This window comes from Pieris brassicae, chromosome 1 (genome assembly GCF_905147105.1).
Source record: "Pieris brassicae chromosome 1, ilPieBrab1.1, whole genome shotgun sequence".
Taxonomy (NCBI): domain Eukaryota; kingdom Metazoa; phylum Arthropoda; class Insecta; order Lepidoptera; family Pieridae; genus Pieris; species Pieris brassicae.
Genome location: NC_059665.1, coordinates 12,730,803 through 12,750,008, shown reverse-complemented (window position 1 = coordinate 12,750,008; position 19,206 = coordinate 12,730,803). Strand labels below are relative to the sequence as shown.

At 35.1% G+C, this 19,206-nt stretch overlaps 1 protein-coding gene and 2 non-coding genes across 3 annotated transcripts in view; 2 read left to right on the top strand and 1 right to left on the bottom strand.

Moving 5' to 3' along the window:
* Positions 1–19,206, top strand: part of LOC123712206 (ubiquitin-like protein 3) — a 134,049-nt gene that overhangs the window by 102,295 nt on the left and 12,548 nt on the right. The window contains exon 2 of the mRNA XM_045665206.1: positions 18,576–18,684. Within this exon, the coding sequence (XP_045521162.1) occupies positions 18,576–18,684 (109 nt within the window). The remainder of the gene's footprint in view (positions 1–18,575; positions 18,685–19,206) is intronic.
* On the bottom strand, positions 15,176–15,248 carry Trnat-ugu. Its single transcript has one exon. It is a non-coding gene; the product is annotated as a tRNA-Thr (tRNA).
* Positions 17,628–17,700, top strand: Trnar-acg. The gene has a single exon. It is a non-coding gene; the product is annotated as a tRNA-Arg (tRNA).

Here is a 19,206-nt window from a genome sequence, read left to right as displayed (position 1 = left end):
GCATGAAAATGGGAAAATAACTCATAAAGCCAAATTTTACGTCAATACTAAACTAGAGAGGTAAATAACCCTTCGGGAGCTTAATTTCGGAAGTATGTTTATGTTCTCCTAGTAGTTGGGGGTTGTTGCTTGTGGACTGAAGTCTACACACCACACGCAATTTATCATCATTATTTCGTGTAATTCCTCTTGTATGGCGTATGCAAGAAGTCTCTGCCCACTTCCATCTCTTTATATAGGTCGTATATATTTTCATTCTGCCTTTATTTTCTTGTGAAAATTAAAGGTACGGAGGACTAGTGTTAAACATCGCATGCTACTAGGCTAACATTTGTAATGTTGAATTATATTGATTTTTTGTTTTTTGTTGCAGGTAATTTATTTTGTGTTTGGTGACAATACGACGGTAAGGAATTTGAGATTTCAAATGTGAGGCCTCTTTATATACCAGACTATAGGTATATACCTATAGTATAGTTAAATGTACTTATATAAGTACATTAACTTTACTGAACTGAATTGTTATGCATTTAAATAAATATATTATTATGAATGATTTATTTGCACATAGCATAACATAAAAATATTTACAAAATATAAAAAAATACAATGCAATGGCCACCCGGCCGGCCTTGTTGCTAACAAGTGATCTTATTTATATATTTTGAAATATCTTGTACGAAAAACTCTACCTTAAGCTAATATTTTTTTTTATTTTTCATGTTCTGCCTCTAAGGATAGAAACATTAATAATGTTATCTACAAAAATAAAGATTCACAAAGCAACTTCGGCCATAGACAATTAATATAGGCTACAATTGTCAAAATTACACTTGGAAAGTCTCCAACCATTGTAGATGTGACCTTGGTTAAAGGATTTAAGTTGTTCGTAGTGTAGCGACACCTACAATCTATGCCTACGAATCACCACGATGATGTCATACTCTGAAACACGCTAACCAAGTTCCGGCCTCTAAATATATATATACACAACTTCTCAGCCTTAGCCACTGAAGCCTTTGGGCCAGTGGTTAGAAATTGTACAGCATCAGTCCAACTCAGTATCTGATAGTTTAAATGATCATAAACCTTGAAATTGATTTGATCCAGTTCAAACAATATGTATGACTCAAAACTTAGCGATTACGAGAGAATTCTTGCCAGTTATTCTTGCCCGTTCTACGCCCTTGACTTGCTAACAGGCAGTAAATGTAAATTTAGAATCAATTTAACCTATTTTCTGTTGACGTTCATAAGTGTACTTGGTTACCTATATGAATAAAGTTATTTTGAGTTTGAGTTGGCATAATTTTGATTAATGAAATTCAAGATTTTCAAGGGAAGAACAAATTCCTGGGTCGGTCAATTAGGCCGAAACATAATGTTTTGCTTGGGATGGAAGTTGGTAGTTTCATACTAAATGAAACTGTACTGAGCCAGTAATTTATAATTCAGTATAAGATTACATTACCTTCTAAAACTTGTACAACACAAAAGCCTAGAGTTATTCATCATTGATTTTCTCTTCAGGGTCAATGTTAGTTTTCTATTAAACCTGACCTTTGTTGACTCAAGGTCGCATGCAAGGCTGTTTGTGAGATGTCGTTTAGCTAGACAAAGGCTTTTTTTGTGCAATAAAGTAAATTTCATTGTTATCTTACCTTGGAATGACCTAATTTAAGATGTACATACTTAAAGTATGTAATATTAAAAGCACAGCCATGAGTCATGTATGCGCTGCAAGCGTACCGCAAGTGAAAGCATTATAGATTTAGCATTTGTGAACATAGTAAAGGACATTCTAGTAAAGGAATATAAAATTTCACCTCGAAGCACCTGGACGTCCGCTGTTCCACAACTGAGCGTTTTTAAGGCCCTTTTTGCCACGTATCATGTGGAACCAGCTGGTCACAGAAGTATTTCCTAACCAATTCGAATGAAGATCCTTCAAGAAAACAACGTAGCAATTAAAAGCTCACCAATTATTGGGTGTCTAGGGCGGCGGTATCATCGACTTGAGAATTATCTAAGCATTGTATTAGTAGAGTAGAGAAGACTGCTGCACACGTAATAGTGGTTTAATTATATCAGTAGCTTAAGCGCTCTACTTGATGAATGATCTTTTCTATTTGCATTGAACAGTTGCTGGTATAGTTATGCAAAACATGTACAGTCGTGTCAGGCACAGGAAATTATTGATCTAGAGATAGGTCTAGTAATCTAAGGCCTACAACTAAGGATTGCAACGCCACTAGTCTTTTTTAAGTATCGTAAATCTTCTGTAGTTTCCCATATATACAAAAATAATCCCACTAAGTATATATTATATAATTCTTTATCGATATTAGTCTAGTTGGCAAGTATCCGCCCAAGATGGTATTCCCTTAGGGACACGCCCTGATTGCTATATCACCCGGTAATTTTATATTGGAAAAGAAATGCGTCAGTATATCCAAGATATTATTGTTGAAGAAACTTTCTTCCTTCTACCCGGCTTATGGTGACTTTGATTTTAGATGAGGAATCGAACTTTAAGTATTAAAACAGTAGCAAAGCAATTAAAAAGTCAGGTTTTATCCCGTAAATAAAGTAATATTTGTATGCTAGTCATAAAATCTCGTACCAAACTTTTCAAACTAACCGAACAAACCCTTTTAGGAATGGTATATTTTATTTTAAAAATCATTGCAGATTATTTATTTGTCAATATACAATAAAAAATGTTATTTTTGATTGTATTAAGGTTTTAAAAATTCAAATTATACATTCATAAATTCAAGGGTTAAAAACGCTCTTCTGGGCAAGATGACGTCGTCATTATGACGTTGTATCCCAATAACACGTAAACAAAATCGTTTTAAGTGTTAATTATCATTATTAAATTATAAAAGCACACGTTCTTTTTTTTGATTAAAAACAGACACTAACGAAATAAAAATAAAATAACAAATTAATGGTGCTACATCGCTTTTTAGTTGTGAGCCTCATATTTCTGTATATGTTTCACTATCATTTGTTAATCTAATAGGCAAGTAGGCGATCTACCTCTTGTGCCTCATACGCTATTGACGTTTTCTGTCTAAAGTAGGTTTCCTTCACCGTTCGAGTGAATGGTAAATGCGCTCAAAGACAGAAAATCCGATCGAGGGTATGAGAATCGTACGCCGAAGGCACCAAGCCAGCTCAACAAAGTAAACTTTTAAGTATTTGAAAACAAAACTAATAATGTTGAGCCGAAGATGAAAAAATATTATTTACTGTTTATGTGACGTGACCGGCGTTATTATTTCCTTATGATAAAATTGTGATTACGTAATAACGCGGAGATATCTCAAATTTTATTTCTGTAGTGTATATTTGTCAAGTCTATTAGTATTGCAACTATTTCAATTGTGTTGTTATAAAATTAAACTACTTAAATAGTTTTATTAAATTATTTTTTCTAGTTTTTGAATTGTTCGAAAAACGGTTTTATGAGAATACTTCTACCGGATCTAACGTGTTACTGTATTTACAAGATATTGTACTCTAACGCTTTTTTTAAACCATGTTTTATACAGATAGCTCCCAATAGCACTTTGTTTTACATTTTGCGAAATAGCCCATTAACACGAAACAAATTATTATATGAAATATGAAAGTGATTTAGTGTAGGTCATATTGCTTTAAAATGTACCAAGGACGCGGCGAACAGCTGGCCGGGGGGTGGTAGCCCAGTGGCCGACTTGCGACCCCCCCCCGGATGTGACGTCATATTAATAATCGACACAGGTTTTGCTTACAACCGTAGTTAACAGCAGCTCTTTTGTTAAACTGACTTTGTTTTGATACGAAATCTTTAAACATTAAATTAATCGCATAAATCTTTTTATTTATTCTTTGAATTCAACTTCAAGGCAACGAATGTTCCTTATGTTGGTATGTAGCCACTAACAAGATAGGCTTAGTATAAAATATTGAGACGAAACGAAGTTCGCCCTATTCCAGCACGAACTTCTTTGTCAGTGTCTCGGGGTGGGCTGCGGTACGAAGAGGCAGTCGTGTAACTTTAGGTGTTAGACAGGGTTTCGTTATATTTTTCTCTGCCTTATGAACAATTGTTTTTTGCGTGTAGTATAAATCGTGCGTGCAGCAGTGTTGGCCCAATTCAGCGTGTGATCCCCGGCTGTGTACAAATGGACGTTCTTCTATGTGCGCATTTCACATTAGCTCGAACGGTGAAGGAAAACATCGTGAGGAAACCGGCTTGCCTTAGACCCAAAAAGTCGACGGCGTGCGTCAGGCACAGAAGGCTGATCACCTACTTGCCTATTAGATTAACAAATGATCATGAAACAGATACAGAAATCTGAGGCCCTGACCTAAATAGGTCGTAGCGCCGCGGTGGTAGTAAATATCATAAGCTGTGCTTGAGGAAAAAATATTCTATTTCGTCACATTTCAATACTTCCTTGGTTTGGCTTTGTGGTTTCTCTGGAGATGTTGGGTAATCTATGTTGAATGTCACATAACTCGAAGCTTGATATCATTTATTATTATCTAACCCATTTACAGGAGGAGTAAATTAAGATGCGGGTTGAATTTCAGTGCTTTTAAAGGACGTTAGTCTTACAACTAACATACATATATGTGGTCATAGATCAGACAATGATAAGTACATTTTTGCTCAGTATGACTTATCATATTCTGATCATATCCTATGGCCACTGATAAAACAAAACGCGTAGACAATATACAAAGCCAAAAATATTACATGAATAAACAATATCTATATATATTTATTTATATTAGAAAACATACGACAAATAATACATAATATTTCAAAGAAAAAACTAAATTGTTACTGCTAAACAACTTCAAAGTCCCGCCTCTTCAAATATGTCCTCACATCCTCTTTGCAGAGGTGGAAAATATCAACATCCTCATATTCTGTGTCATAATTAGATGAAACCTTATAAGTCTTTACATTGAAAATTTATCTCGGAATACAGGTAAATGATATGTCTATCCCATATTATTTACCGTTACTGAAACTTTAACAATTACAATGTTAGAAAGGCGCATCGTCATTCATCGTTCACTAAGTCGATGACTGATGACCTGCGAGCATGGATTGAATGACAATGTAGCAGATTTCCATTAGCTTCCCCTAACGTTGGAACTGATTGATTTCCTCACAAGGATACATCACCTAGAGGGAGTGAATATAATTAACCAGAGATTAATTACTTAAGTATTTCTTATGTCATGCAGACTCTTCCCTATAAACACAAAATATAGATATATATGTAAATGACTCCTACTGTTAAAAGAAGGTGAATTGTGTGTGCATAGTGCAGTAAACGATATATTTGATAGGCCATGTCACCGATCTCTGAGTCTATACGAAAAGTAATATGTATATTTTTAAGGGAAAACAAATCAATATGCCTCTTTGCAGTCATTAAGTATGTAGAGCTCGATAATTCACGGTCCTGACATGTGCGATCGTGTAGGTGTCTCAATCCACGAAATGGCTTAAATTTCGCGAGTTGTATTCTGGAACTTCTATTAATTATTTTTACCTACATTTTTGTGTCAAAACATAATACATTTTTTTTAATAGGCCAAAGAGATCGGACAGCTATGAAAAACAAATTTCTTCTGGCATCCATGACAACCAAGTGACAATTTTTTATTTCTAAAAATACATAAGAAAAAGTATGTTAAGCTGTTACAATATTCAGGAAGGACCTGCTCGTGTACATAATAAACAAACCAGTAGCTACTTTTAAGGTCTTGACCTCAGTTTTCTGTATCTGTTTCATGATAATTTGTCAAACTAACAGGCAATATCAGCCTCCTGTGATTGACACACGCCGTCGACTTTTGGGTCTAAGCCTAAGCTGGTTTCATTACCATGTTTTCCATCACCGTTTGAGCGAATGTTAAATGCGCACATAGACAGAAAGTCCATTGGTGCACAGCCGGGGATCGAACCTACGACCTCAAGGATGAGAGTCGCATGCTGAACACACAATGCAACCACTTTGAATGACTTTACTATTACTGGTCTATTCCTGATTGGTATATTAATTAAAACTATGTTTAAAACATTCCCCTGTATCAGTTGATCTTTACCAAATGGACTGCAATCCAGTGACCCGTATAGAACTGTTAAAAGACATCCGAACGTGAAAGAAAGCGGTATCACCGGATTTCCGGACTAGCTGGGAGGAAACGACCAATCGAGCGACTAATGAGGGGTCAGAAAGATAGAGAAATTGGCGGACATGATTACTAACTTTTTCAGTGGAGTGTAGAAAAGCAAATATCAATATTTTCCAATCGAAAAACGTGTGGTCGTGTTATCCATTTTATCGTGTTTCGGGTCTTGCTGTTATCACAAAATCTCTTTAAATCTTCGTAAATTATGATTTTTTCATGACGTACGAATTGATGTTATGTATTAATTTAAAATGCTGAATTTATTATTTATTTCTTTTTATATTCAAGCCCTTTTCTCGAAGAGGTAAGCAGAGACCATGGATCTTGCTTTCATGCTTCACTTGCTACGGTTTTGACATACCTCTCATGACTTTGACCATGCATGTTCGTCGGTTATGGGTAATTTAACTTGTCCCTTCCCGTGGACGTCCTGGTTTTGGTCCAGGTATGCACCCAATCCGACTTCACCATCCACTATTGCCTTGTATATTCTAATGAAGTTAATAAGAATTACACAAAAGGTTTTAATTGAAACGTGTAAATGTGTTAGTGTGTGGTGCGTATTAAATACACACACTACAATACAATGCATATTTTCTCAGCCAGCCTCTGCCCAACTTCAGCTTAAAGATATTACATACAAAGAATCGGTACAATTTATTTAATTATTATGATAAACTAAATAACGTGGTGATATCAAGCTGGAACGTATATACCAATTTCCAATATAACACTGATTAACCAACCCATATTCACAATTTTAATCAGTTTGTAGACTGCATCACGTGCTAATAATCTACATCATATCAAAACGTATGTAAGCATTTGATTACTGCTATTCTCATATAGTGGATGTATTGATATTGTTTAAATAAACGAGGTATTCCTCGCTGGACTTATCAAAGTATCAAAAAGCAGGTCGATATAGGATCTTTCTATTTCCCGTTCTGTTTGCGCGGCTATTGTTTCAGTTAGGAATTTATATTGCTTCCACTAGCTGCCCAAATGGGACACGAAATAAATGCATTTTACTACGCAAATGTGACGTTATTTACATGTTACGTAAAGACTATCTATGAATTTAATGGTCAAAGATCTGGTATAGAAACTGTTTTTTTGAACTATAATGAAGTCTACTCCAATTCGCATTGCTGCTAGAGTGGTTATAATATAAGAAAGTTATATATATAAGAAAATACTTTTATGGCTCCATCATACAGTCTACGATTTGTAACTCCTATTTATATATAATTTTGTTTTTTGAAACCTGCTACCAGAGAAGTTTTACTTGTAAACTAATTGCTTTAGAAATAGAATAACTGTAGATGCTGTAGGTTGTACACAGAGGCTATGAGAACTTGGAGAAACTGATCGTGGTTGGTAACACAGAAGGGAAACGATCATGGCCCTTCATCAACCGGATGGATCGATCAAGTGAAAGACTCCATGTCTTCAAAACTGTACACTGTTTTAACAGAGGTGCTGGACAGAAACCTGTAGAACCTAGCTGACTGCGACGCTCAGGCATGAGCTCATGAGCATAAGCCGACTGAAGAGAGATATTGCAAGAATTATTTAATTCGCGAACAAAGAAGACACATGTCAAAGTCAAAAATCATTTATTCATATAGGTACCACAATGTACATTTATGAACGTCAAAAAAAGAAATATACATTCAATGCTTCCAATTTTACATTTACCGCCTGTTCCCAAATCAAGGGCGTAGAACGGAAGAGAAGAACTGGCAATAAACTCTCCTCAAACACGAGTAATAGAAAATCTATAATAAAAATATTTACAAAATAGAAATTTGTACTTAATTATTATATACGTAAAGTGCAGATCTATTTTTCGTTAATATTAATAATCCAGTGGCGTTATGAACCTATATGGGTATTGGCATCTGGTGGCATCCGTTTCTTCGATAATTGTTATTTTAGAAGTAGCATGTTATCGGCTTTTGATTGACAAATGCCAGATTTCTCACGTTTAACTTCACCGTAGGAGCAAGTGATAATTGCGCACATGAGAACAAATTCCATTGGTGCACCAACGCTTCATGAAGGTCGCATGTTGAAGCCGCTAGGCCAACACTGCTCAATATCGTGTTCTTTATGTATACCATTTGTTGGCTGACCATTGTAGTAAATAATTCCTTAGTTCGTATCTAAGTATTAGGTAACAAATAGACCGAGAACGTAATATATTGGAGTAGCCCTTGATTAGAATTCATTGCGCTTTTGTTGGGCAGCGGTCGCGTGCTGTAGTACTGACGTAGATATATGACTGCTTTTTTGATTATATTCTTTTGTAGCTGGTGTAATGACCTTATTCTGTCGAATTAAATCAATCTTCTTTATGCAACTATGTGAATTCTATTAAATAGTAACAGAGAAGAAAATTGTGATGTCATGTAGTCGTACGCTTTGATATGTGTGAATCTCTCTGCCCTGGTAGAATGCGAGAGCGGCCCCGGAGCCTCTCTAACAACATGGAACTACTCGAGGTAGTTTTAGTCGGTATCGCTCATACATTCTCTGAATAGTAGAGGTTCTGAGTGTGGAGACCCATGTACTGCTACTTTCGGGGGTAGGGAATGCTGACATGGATTTATCAAACAAATTGTGAATCTCTGAATCTTTGTTTGAGAGATAGGACTTCCAATTGTTAAAAAAAGTGCATATTCCTTCCTCAAATGCCAGCAACGCACGCACTAAAATAGGTATTAAAAAAACAGTAAAAAATTCGTAATAAACTCAAGAGTACATAGAGAATAAACAAGAGGCTTTAAGAATGTCCTTCTAACAAGCGATGCTCCGATAATATCCCTTTACAACATAATTAGATAGCCATCTTTCCATCGCTGCTTAAGTACGTCCCGAGACATTAAGCCTCCCCTAATTACAATAATGGTAAATAATATTAATATTATCGAAATATCGTTGATAGCATTGAAATTAGGTCATTATGACGAGGTTGGTCTATCCCTATTGTCATTGCGGGATTACAGAGTTCTGGACAGTTGTTATAGGTTAATACGTTGACTATTTTCTATTATCATACCAGTAATATGTTTATTTTATTTTGCTCACAAACAACTCACATTTAAAATGAGGACAGTCTGATTGTTATGTAAATATGTTATAGAAAGGATATACACGTGTGAAAATGATATGAGAACTTAAGGCCCATCGAACGATGACAAAAAATGAAAAGAATTTTTTGGAGTTTGGCGACCGTATTTAAGACCGCCTACCGCCTTTAAGAAGACGAAGCGCTAACCAGATCCATGCTACTCCCTCACAATCGAGCCAGTGAGAATTCCCCGCAATATCGTTTTAAACAGTAATTTATCATGTCGTGGTTTCTTTCCTATATATTAAAAAAAAGTTATCAATTAAATATTAAAACTACAGAATATTATTGCTAATATAATTACGACAGCCACAGTGGTATCAACCCAGAGCGCATTCGTGGAGCTAAACGGATATGCCTTACTATCAAAAATGCATTTTGACATACGGGAGTAATATGGCGGAAGTGTGTGTTCTGTTATATCGTTCTCTTCCTGTTTCTTCCTCATTTCCATTGTCTTTCTTTTTCTCATTGCCTCCCTTAACTGGGCCTCTGCTTCTTTAACCAGCTAAGAGAGTCATTTGACCGCAGTGGTCAGTTGAAGGAGGCCGCTTTGTCGAACGCTGCCTGAGCTGATCTTTTTGATGTCACTACGCAAAAACTATCATCTCCTGTTATCACAATGCAAGTTTTAAATTACTTTAAACATCTGCAAGAGATTGTATAATGTAGGCCTGTGTTGCAACATATAATTATCCATTTTAGTTGGCGCCTCGCCAGCCGCTTGCTGCAACCGAATTTCGGCCTTGTACACATGGACAATGGGAGAGTTGAATGTGTTAGAATGCTATGACGCACGTTTATATTTTGAAAATGTTGTTTTTAATACGGTAATTTGATGACGTCCTTGAAAAATTACCCTTTTCGCCTAAGACTAGTTTTTATGGGAACTTATGAGGTTTCAAAGAGATTTTCTTAAACGAGGTTTTCTACACATTTAAAGATATATGTTTTAATTAATAAAAGTTAAGGTTGTATGGTATGATAACGCTCTTCCTTGTTATAGAATTCTGAACTGGAATGTAACCAACTGGAACGGACAGGGCTAGTTTTGAATAAAGATTTTCTGATTTTGGATGCAATTATTGAAGTGCTCTTCAATTTTGATCGTGAGCCGCTCGCATTAAGTGAATGTATTAAATTGGCCTAATCGAGGTGACCGGTTCGATTCGTTATAATTTCAGAGTCAGGGTGAATGGGACCGCTGAAAGTAGGTCGGTATTAGGGCTGTCAAACAAATTTACAATTAATATCTACCAAATAATAATATGTCTTAATCAGATATCTATAGTTCGTGCTTGAATATTTGAAATAACTTACTTACTATGTATTTTTTTTAATTAATTGTACACAGGTGTGGCGTAAGGAAGGGATGATGTGGGAGCATGTTGGAGTCTTGGCACCAAAAAGAGTGGCAAAGGGAGTAATTAGGAATTTCGAAATAAATTCTAAAAATCCGAGTCTTTTATTATACATATATAACACTTTCTCTGAATCGCTGTCTTGTACCCGAAACAACATCTTACTACGATTATAATACAAATTTTAAATTAAGCAAAAAATGTAAAATTAAGATGACGTTTAAGGTTCAATTCAATAATTAATTTACTTAAGTTAAGTAATTTTTGACAGCCCTGTTACGTATCGATTTTGCGGTTTGTATCACGGTATCAGGTGAATTGGACCCGTAAAATTATTATAATTGCTAGAGATTAGCACTACACCGCAGTCGACTCGAGCGATTAGGAGAATTGTTATTAATAAGTTTTTCTTTATAAAGCACGTTAATGAGATCAATTTTATATCATATATTATTTCAAGTGATTTCGAATATCAGTCATTATTGAACTTTCACTTCAAACCCCTTTGACTATTTGACTGGAGACTTCGCAAAATATTCTTGTCACAAGGCCTAAGTTCAAAGATATAATCTTGTCCTATTACGGATTATTACCAGTTACTACGTTCTATGCGCTCAATTTGAAAACGCAATAAAAAGACTATTTGCATACATTGCGTTTTTCTAAGCTCTTTTTCCACGAACTATTCTAACCTCATTTAAGAACTGCTTGAGGCTTAAGCTTCACAATTTTATTTTACATACGACTTACTTGACTTAAAGTCCAATCACTATCCTAAACCCCCAATTGGAGCAGAGGCCATAAAAAACTAGTCTGATCGGTCCTGGATAGCTCTTTTAATTTTACTCCATTTCATATCATTCCAGCTTCCCTTACCTCAGCTTCGTTGCCAGGTCTGTTTTGAGCGTTTCCTTATGCCTTGTGGATTCCAATCTAGAGCAATATGACGTGGATCATTTCCACGTTATTATTTTAAATATGATCTACGTTATTCACCTACAACTTTAATAACATCCAGACAGAATTTAATTTAAGCAAGTTGGCAATTTATGTTGTTTGAAACTTTATATTTGAGTAAAATTTTATACAGAACTGTGGACTTATTAAAATTTCTTACGCGAATTATTTCGGCCCTAATAACGCGACTTGGAGGCTTTCACAGAATCAGCTCCCGCGGGCTTTCAGGAAAATGTTGTGGAAAAATAAACCTACCCTCATTCCTTGAAATATGACCACCTAAAGAGGTCACAGATTAATCAGGCCAGTGGGCACAACGAAGGTTGTGCTGTCCGGATCCTTGAGTATTAAAATAAGTTAAAGTTTCATAAGATTTATATCTTTTATGAGGAATTTTTTTTTATACAGATTTTCATTTATGAAAGGAAATAGAAGTGCTTTTCTTCGACAATATATATATTTTTTATTTTTCATTGTCTAAATATTTCTGTTTATTTCCTTTAATCTATAAACTATTTTTTTTATTTGTACCTGTATCATAGGTACCTGGTTCATAGGTGTGCTTTAACTAATAGATTTAATTGTTTGACTATTGATTTTATTGTTTTATTTATTAACCAGACGCGTACAACAATAGAATATAAGTGAAATTATGACATGTTAATAGCTATGTAACAGTTGAAGAGAGTGCTTATGTCTCGCTATACTCTCGGGGCGTAACTCCGTATATTTAGGAAATCGCCACGCTTATAAGAAAGCCTGAGTGAGCAAAATGTACAGCCTTTACTCCTACATTATTAAATACGTTAGCATTTGTATTGGCCCCAAAATATTTATCAATTTATTTCCTTATATAAGAAGCTAATATTATGTTTATATCATAAGTGACGTCATACAATTTATAATGTCTATTAACCTTTTGAGATTGTCGGCTTCCGTTTCTGAATATTAATTATTTTTCTCTACATACGAGTGTTTTAGATAATTTGGATACTCTTATTTAATATTAGAAACGGTGACCCAACATTCGCTTAATGCGTCAGACGAAGGTAGAAGACGCTCGAGCTGCCATTACAATAAAATTTAATGCATATTGCGTGTCACCTCGGAAAGGTATAATAGTTTTGTTTTCAATTACATAATAGTGTTAATGTATAATAAATAAATGGCAATACAACCTTTTTAGGTCTAGGCCTGTTTCATGATCATTTGTCAATGTAAAAGGCAAAGATGGACAGCCTTTTTTGTCTGATACACGCTGTCGACTTTTTGGGTCTAAGGCAAGCCGGTCAAGCGAATGTTGGATCGACCCTACGACCTCAGGGATGACAGTCCCACACTGAAGGCACTAGGCCAACACTGCAATAGTAATATAATAATAATATTTTTTACCATTCTACTTTGGTGCCTCTCCGTTGCTTGAGGTTGGCCGGCTCGAGAAGCATGTCTTGTCCTGTCCCAGATGCCTTTGCAACTTTCCTATCAAAGGCTGCAATATACTTTATCATGGTTAATCTGATATTTAAGATAGCCTAATAATTACGTTTGGAACTTTAAAACGTTTTAATAAACAACGTTCTTTCGTGTGGTTAAAGTTTACTTTAACTAAGTTATTAACATGTTCCATACTTTACTATGAGAGGCTTGGGAGTCATATGTCTTCATCTTTGTTTTATTGATAATCACATCGTCACATACCTGGAAACTAGCATGACAAGTTTTACTGTTCACAACAGTCTGTGGTCAGTTTGAAATATGAGACGGAATGGTAGAAACAGGTCAATAGGCGCTTAAGGCAGAGCCACTGATTTATGTCTATCGCCCGAAGGCGGCATTATCGTTTATTGTTCGTCACGCGATATCTCTTAGCTTTGGTCCTTTATACCTATTGTTACATATCCAGATATCTTTATGGATTCCCGACACGACTCACCATACGAGTGGTATTTTTTTTAATATATAAAATAGGGGGCAAACGGGGAGGAGGCTCACCTGATGTTAAGTGATACCGCCGCCCATGGAAACTCTCAATGCCAGACGGCTCGCGAGTGCGCTGCCGGACTTTTAAGAATTTGTACGCTCTTTTCTTGAAGGACCCTAAGTCGAATTGGTTCGAAAATAGTTCAATGGGCAGCTGGTTCCACATAGTGGTGGTGCGCGGCAAAAATTACCTTGAAAAACGCTGAGTCGTGGAACGTCGGACGTCGAGGTGATACGGGTGGGATTTTGCATTCTGCCTCGACGTCCGATGATGAAACTCAGCTGCAGTATAGAAATCACTCAAAAGTCTAATCGGAGTTGTGTGATTGATGAAAAATTATTAAAAATATCGAAGACTATATAGGGCCACTTTATATAACGAGTAATAAAAAAAAATAAACAGACTCCAATTGCCTATCGACCTTATTTACTTTATTATCTTATACCTATGTATATGAAACCCCAGATTAATTTAACCCGGACCGCATTGTGGGAGTATTCTCTTAGCAAAATTAGCAACACGAATTTAATCAAGTTATTTAGTTTAATTTTATAACAACACAATTGATATAGGTGCAAAGATATGCAAAACAAATAATTATAAATTTCACACTAAAGAAATATATCTTGAGAAATCTCCGCGTTATATGTAAGACGGAAATCGTGTTAATCATTACGTGTTACATTTTAAATTCGGTTAAAGGTATCATTGAAGTGTGTTGTCGATGGAGGCCTGCTAATTTGTCTGCGGATAACCTACTAATTTGCCTAAGACCTCAGCGAGTCTAAAGGTGTAACATATAATAAATCAGTAGAGCTACAGCCTTCTTAGATCTAATGGATCAGCTCCCTGTGCCTGACAAACGACATCGACGATGAGGTCTAAGGCACAATGTTTTCCTTCACCGTACGAGCGAGTGTTAAATGCGCTCATAGAAAGAAAGTCAATTGGTATACAGCCGGGGATCAAACCTACGACCTCAGGTATGAGAGTTGCACGCTGAAGCCACTAGGCCAACTTCGCTTCAATTTCTAAATGATACAAAATAATTATTAGACAAACCCTTATCTCGAACATCTGTTATACCATAGGAACACTTGCTAAAAACATATTTCTATATTAAATATTCCAACACTACGATACACTTGCTTCTGACAATGTAAGTGTCCATGGGCGGAGGTATCACTTAACGTAAAACTATCCGTTTGCCCCCCATTACATAAAAATAAAATAACCAATACGTTTTCTACAGACAATTATACGAGTCGTATATTACGACTTATTTTACGACGATATTTTACGGAAACTGAGTGTGAATGAGCAAAAACAAAAGCGGTATACAAATGTCTAAAATCAGCTTCAATTTTGTAAACATAACCCAGTTTATTACTTCAAGGACGGCTTTTGAATGTATGTTTTGTACTAGCTTTGTATGTGCTGTAAGTTTTGTCCATACGATGTTTCACTTGTGTTGAATTGTTGCTTTACGTAAATAAGCGAATGTTGAAAAAATTATAAATGAAAAATTTAATTTGCCTCCAGAGAGATTTGAACTCTCGACCCCTGGTTTACAAGACCAGTGCTCTAACCCCTGAGCTATGGAGGCTACGCACTAGAATGTTAAAACTGCGGTCCTTTGAAGGATAACGTTGAGTTAGAAAATGTGTGAAGTGTTTTTAGATTCTGAAATAGAATTCTAGTTTTTGCTATATTTTGTAGGTTATCTAATGCCTATTTGATATTAAATCGTTTTACGTTCGTATCTGTATTTATTTCGAACTGTAAACATTTGGTACTAGCGTGCTAAAAATAAGAAAAATAAATATAAAAAAGACGATAAACAAAATGCATAGATGACCTTTAATGCCCTAAAACAGAAGTGGCAATGGGTGCGGCATATAGCAAGATACACAGATAAAAGGTGGACCTTAAAGACATCTTTATGGAAAGGATCACGGGGAAGAAGAAGAGGGCGTCCATAAAAAGGTGATAGAAGAAATAGAAGCGGTAGCAGAAAGCGAATGAAGCAATAAAGCCTTGTTTAGAAATATTTGGAAAAAGCTTGAGGAGGTTACCCGTGAAGGAGTTCCGACAGTAGGTAGCTAGGATATGGAATAGCAAGATAAAATCAATGTATAAAATGTAAAAAAATCTAAGCTGTTTTTTTTTTTCATAGTTGGAAATTAAACTGGCCTTTTATTTATTTATTAAAATGGTTTAAGAGTATTAAGTAGCGAGAAAAATTACTGACAAAAACAGCACAATGTTATACCTAAAGCGAGTATATACAATAAAATAACCACGTAATAATTTTTTGTAAGTCAATAAAGAGATTTATGACAACATTTCATCAAATGTAATAAAACATTGAGTCAATCAACCAAATGCAAACAAAATAGTCTGTGCGTTAGAAAGGCTTATTTATGGGCCGGGTGTTCTCTGCCTCTGTAAATTATAGACCCTCTACTTCATAGATTTCCAATGCCATGCTTTGAAACGGGTTATTTTTTTTAAAGTGGGGGCAAACGAGCAGTTGATTTGAGCATTTGATGTTAAGTGATACCGCAACCCATGGACCAGTGTCCATTGTCCAGTGGACATTGCCAGAGAGCTCGCAAATGCGTTGCCGTACCTTATGCTTTAAAGGTGACATTTCTATATTCGAAGCTATTCCGGATATCGTAAAACAGCCGGTCCCAGTTAACGTTGTAAGATCAATAGAGACCTTGAAACAGAATGCACTCGTGATAAGCAGCTGAGTGTTTGGCAAGGTGCCAGGCGCTTGCAGACGTTGAGTCTAGTGGATATATGCTTCAGCTACGCTAGTCATTTAGATACTAAATCTGGAGAATTATTTTAATAGACAAGTTAAGGCATTTATTACACGTCTTACTTTTTATTTACATATTTATAATAAGTATAATATCATCATTGGACGTCAAGGCAGAATGCAAAATACGGATGATATTTTATATTATGCCTTGACGTCCGATAATGAAACTCAGCTGCCGGATTTGGCCGAACAACTTCTCTGAACACTCCATGGTAAATGCGGTAGAAGATGCAGAGAGTGTTGTTGTTCCTGTTCCCTGTTGAATATATATGTGTCTATACCGCACATTAAATGTGTAGTAGACAATTAAAATATATAAACAGTTGTGAATCTATTTATAGGTTGAAATCGGCATATCCGTGAAGTAGTCTTAGTTTATAACGAACAGACAAACAGACATGGCAAAGGACTTCATTATTTACATATGCATTTGTCTCGCTCATAACAGGACAGCCATTTTTACATTAATACAAATTATATGTATACACAGTGGTTTTCGAATGTAATAAACCATGATTTAGACATTTGTCTGTAAAATTAATTCATATAAAAAAAATTGAAAAATAATTATGAGATATATGAATTTCACTCGTAGATTCGATCCCAGTGTTTGAGTTGTATCTTTAGTACATTAATCAAATTTGCCTCCACAAAGATAGCTCCCCCTCGTTACCCCCCGAAGCTCTGCAATGCGGCCTATGCATTCTTTTCATATATATCGAATTAGCTTTAAAATATTAGACTATACTATTCTATATATATTCAACTATTTACAGTATATTTTGTCTGACTTTAAGTGAAGGTTAATTAAGGCTTTGATAGGTTTATGAAATTTTTAACTCAAAACAAGTTTCTTTATATAATATATTTGTTGGTCACAAATTTATGGAGTTATTAATATAAATTAGTTTCCAGGTATTTTTTTTTTTGTTGATAATGTTTATTTAAAGTTTTTATAATGAGATATAGTGCTCTCACTGTCTTAAATCTAAATTCAGTATTAACTTGTTTATATAAGGTTACAGAATAAAAATTATTTAAAGTAGAAGTTTATCTACAAATTCTCGATTTAAGGCTAGAATGTTGTTGTTGATAATATACACAACATGTCAAACTTTAAATAGTTTGGCCTATTTCCAGCTTTCAACAACCGGCCCTGTGGCGCAACGGATAACGCGTCTGACTACGGATCAGAAGATTCCAGGTTCGAATCCTGGCAGGGTCGTGGATTTACTTTTTCTGTTTATTTAAAACTTTGTTTTTATTTATTTTTAATTACATTTAAACAGGTGCAAACTATAAATTTATAGTTTAGTGCTTTTCTGTAAAACAAATCTTTGAAAACCATTCATAAACAATTTTAAGGATATGTTTAGAACGCAGATGCAAATAGATACAGATGAATACTACTAATGTCTATTTAAATTACGAAACAGAATGATGTTATCTTTTTTATTTAAACAAAGATACTCTAAAAAGACGAGGGTAGATCCTACAGCTTAACTCTTCAAATGTCTTAGCCTTGTGTTTTCGGGTACATGCTCTGTTTAATTTATGATAAGGATTTTATTTGATGTCATAATTTAAATTTCCCTGTTAATTAGACATTTTTTAGTTAGTAACGGGAGTTATTTAGACGAGACTAACAATAACAAAACTGCCAGGATCTATACACATTCTTATATCTAAAGTGAAAATGACTTATGTATACCTGAACCAGCAATTAATTCCCTACGTGGAGCCTTTTCCTTCCTTTATATTTTATATATTATATCCATGAACATTTTTTTTATTATTACGTATGCATTTAAATTCGTATACAGCCAAAACATTTTATTTTTGGTATAAAGTAATCAAGTAAGTAAGTAATTTAAAAAGTAGTATTTCGTGACTTGACATACTGTAATATATTTTCTTTCACACAACATCCAATGAGATGGTGATTGCAATAGACCTCACAAAGATTCAAGAAATGTTTAGTTTTAAATCAATTTTGATCATTGTTAAAAGTGCCTACAAAATTGTTGAATTCATAAAAAATCCAAATTAACCGCTTTTAACACGTTAGAACACTGTTAATTTTTCTATATTCTCTTTCAGATAAATTTGCGGTTAATACTTGTGTCTGGTAAGACCAAGGAGTTCGTATTCAGTCCGGTGGATTCAGCTGGCGACATCGCTCTACACGTCTATGACAATTGGCCTGAAGGTGAGTCCTATAAAATACAAACTAATTTGCATAAGGCAGTTTTTTTTTAAATATATATTATGACAATAGTTTTGACTTTATAGGTGCGCGTGAGGCCAGCACCATATAATAATAGTTCCTAGGCTAGGCAGTAGTGAAACAAAGGAAACTTCGAGACTTTAGTATGTATATTAGGTTAAAAGTATACACCGAAGAAAACAGAAGAAATAACTAAAAGAATTGATAACACAGCAAGAGAAAATATACGTTTAAACAAGAATTAATTAATTATAAGTTACTAAGGGAAATTCGTAATTCGCGCGCACAGGTTTCGCGTTAGATAGTTCGAATCGCACTGGCTGCAGGCTCCACCCACCGCGCCCGTGTCGTCACATAGCGGTAAAATCACCGACTCGGTGGTAAAAAGGAGTAGTATTATTTGGTCGCCACAACTTTATGTCAGTTTCGAGTAAAAGTCAAAAGGTTGGGAAACTACACGCGAGAAAAATTAGACAAAGACATCAAAAGTAAACAAAGGGATAA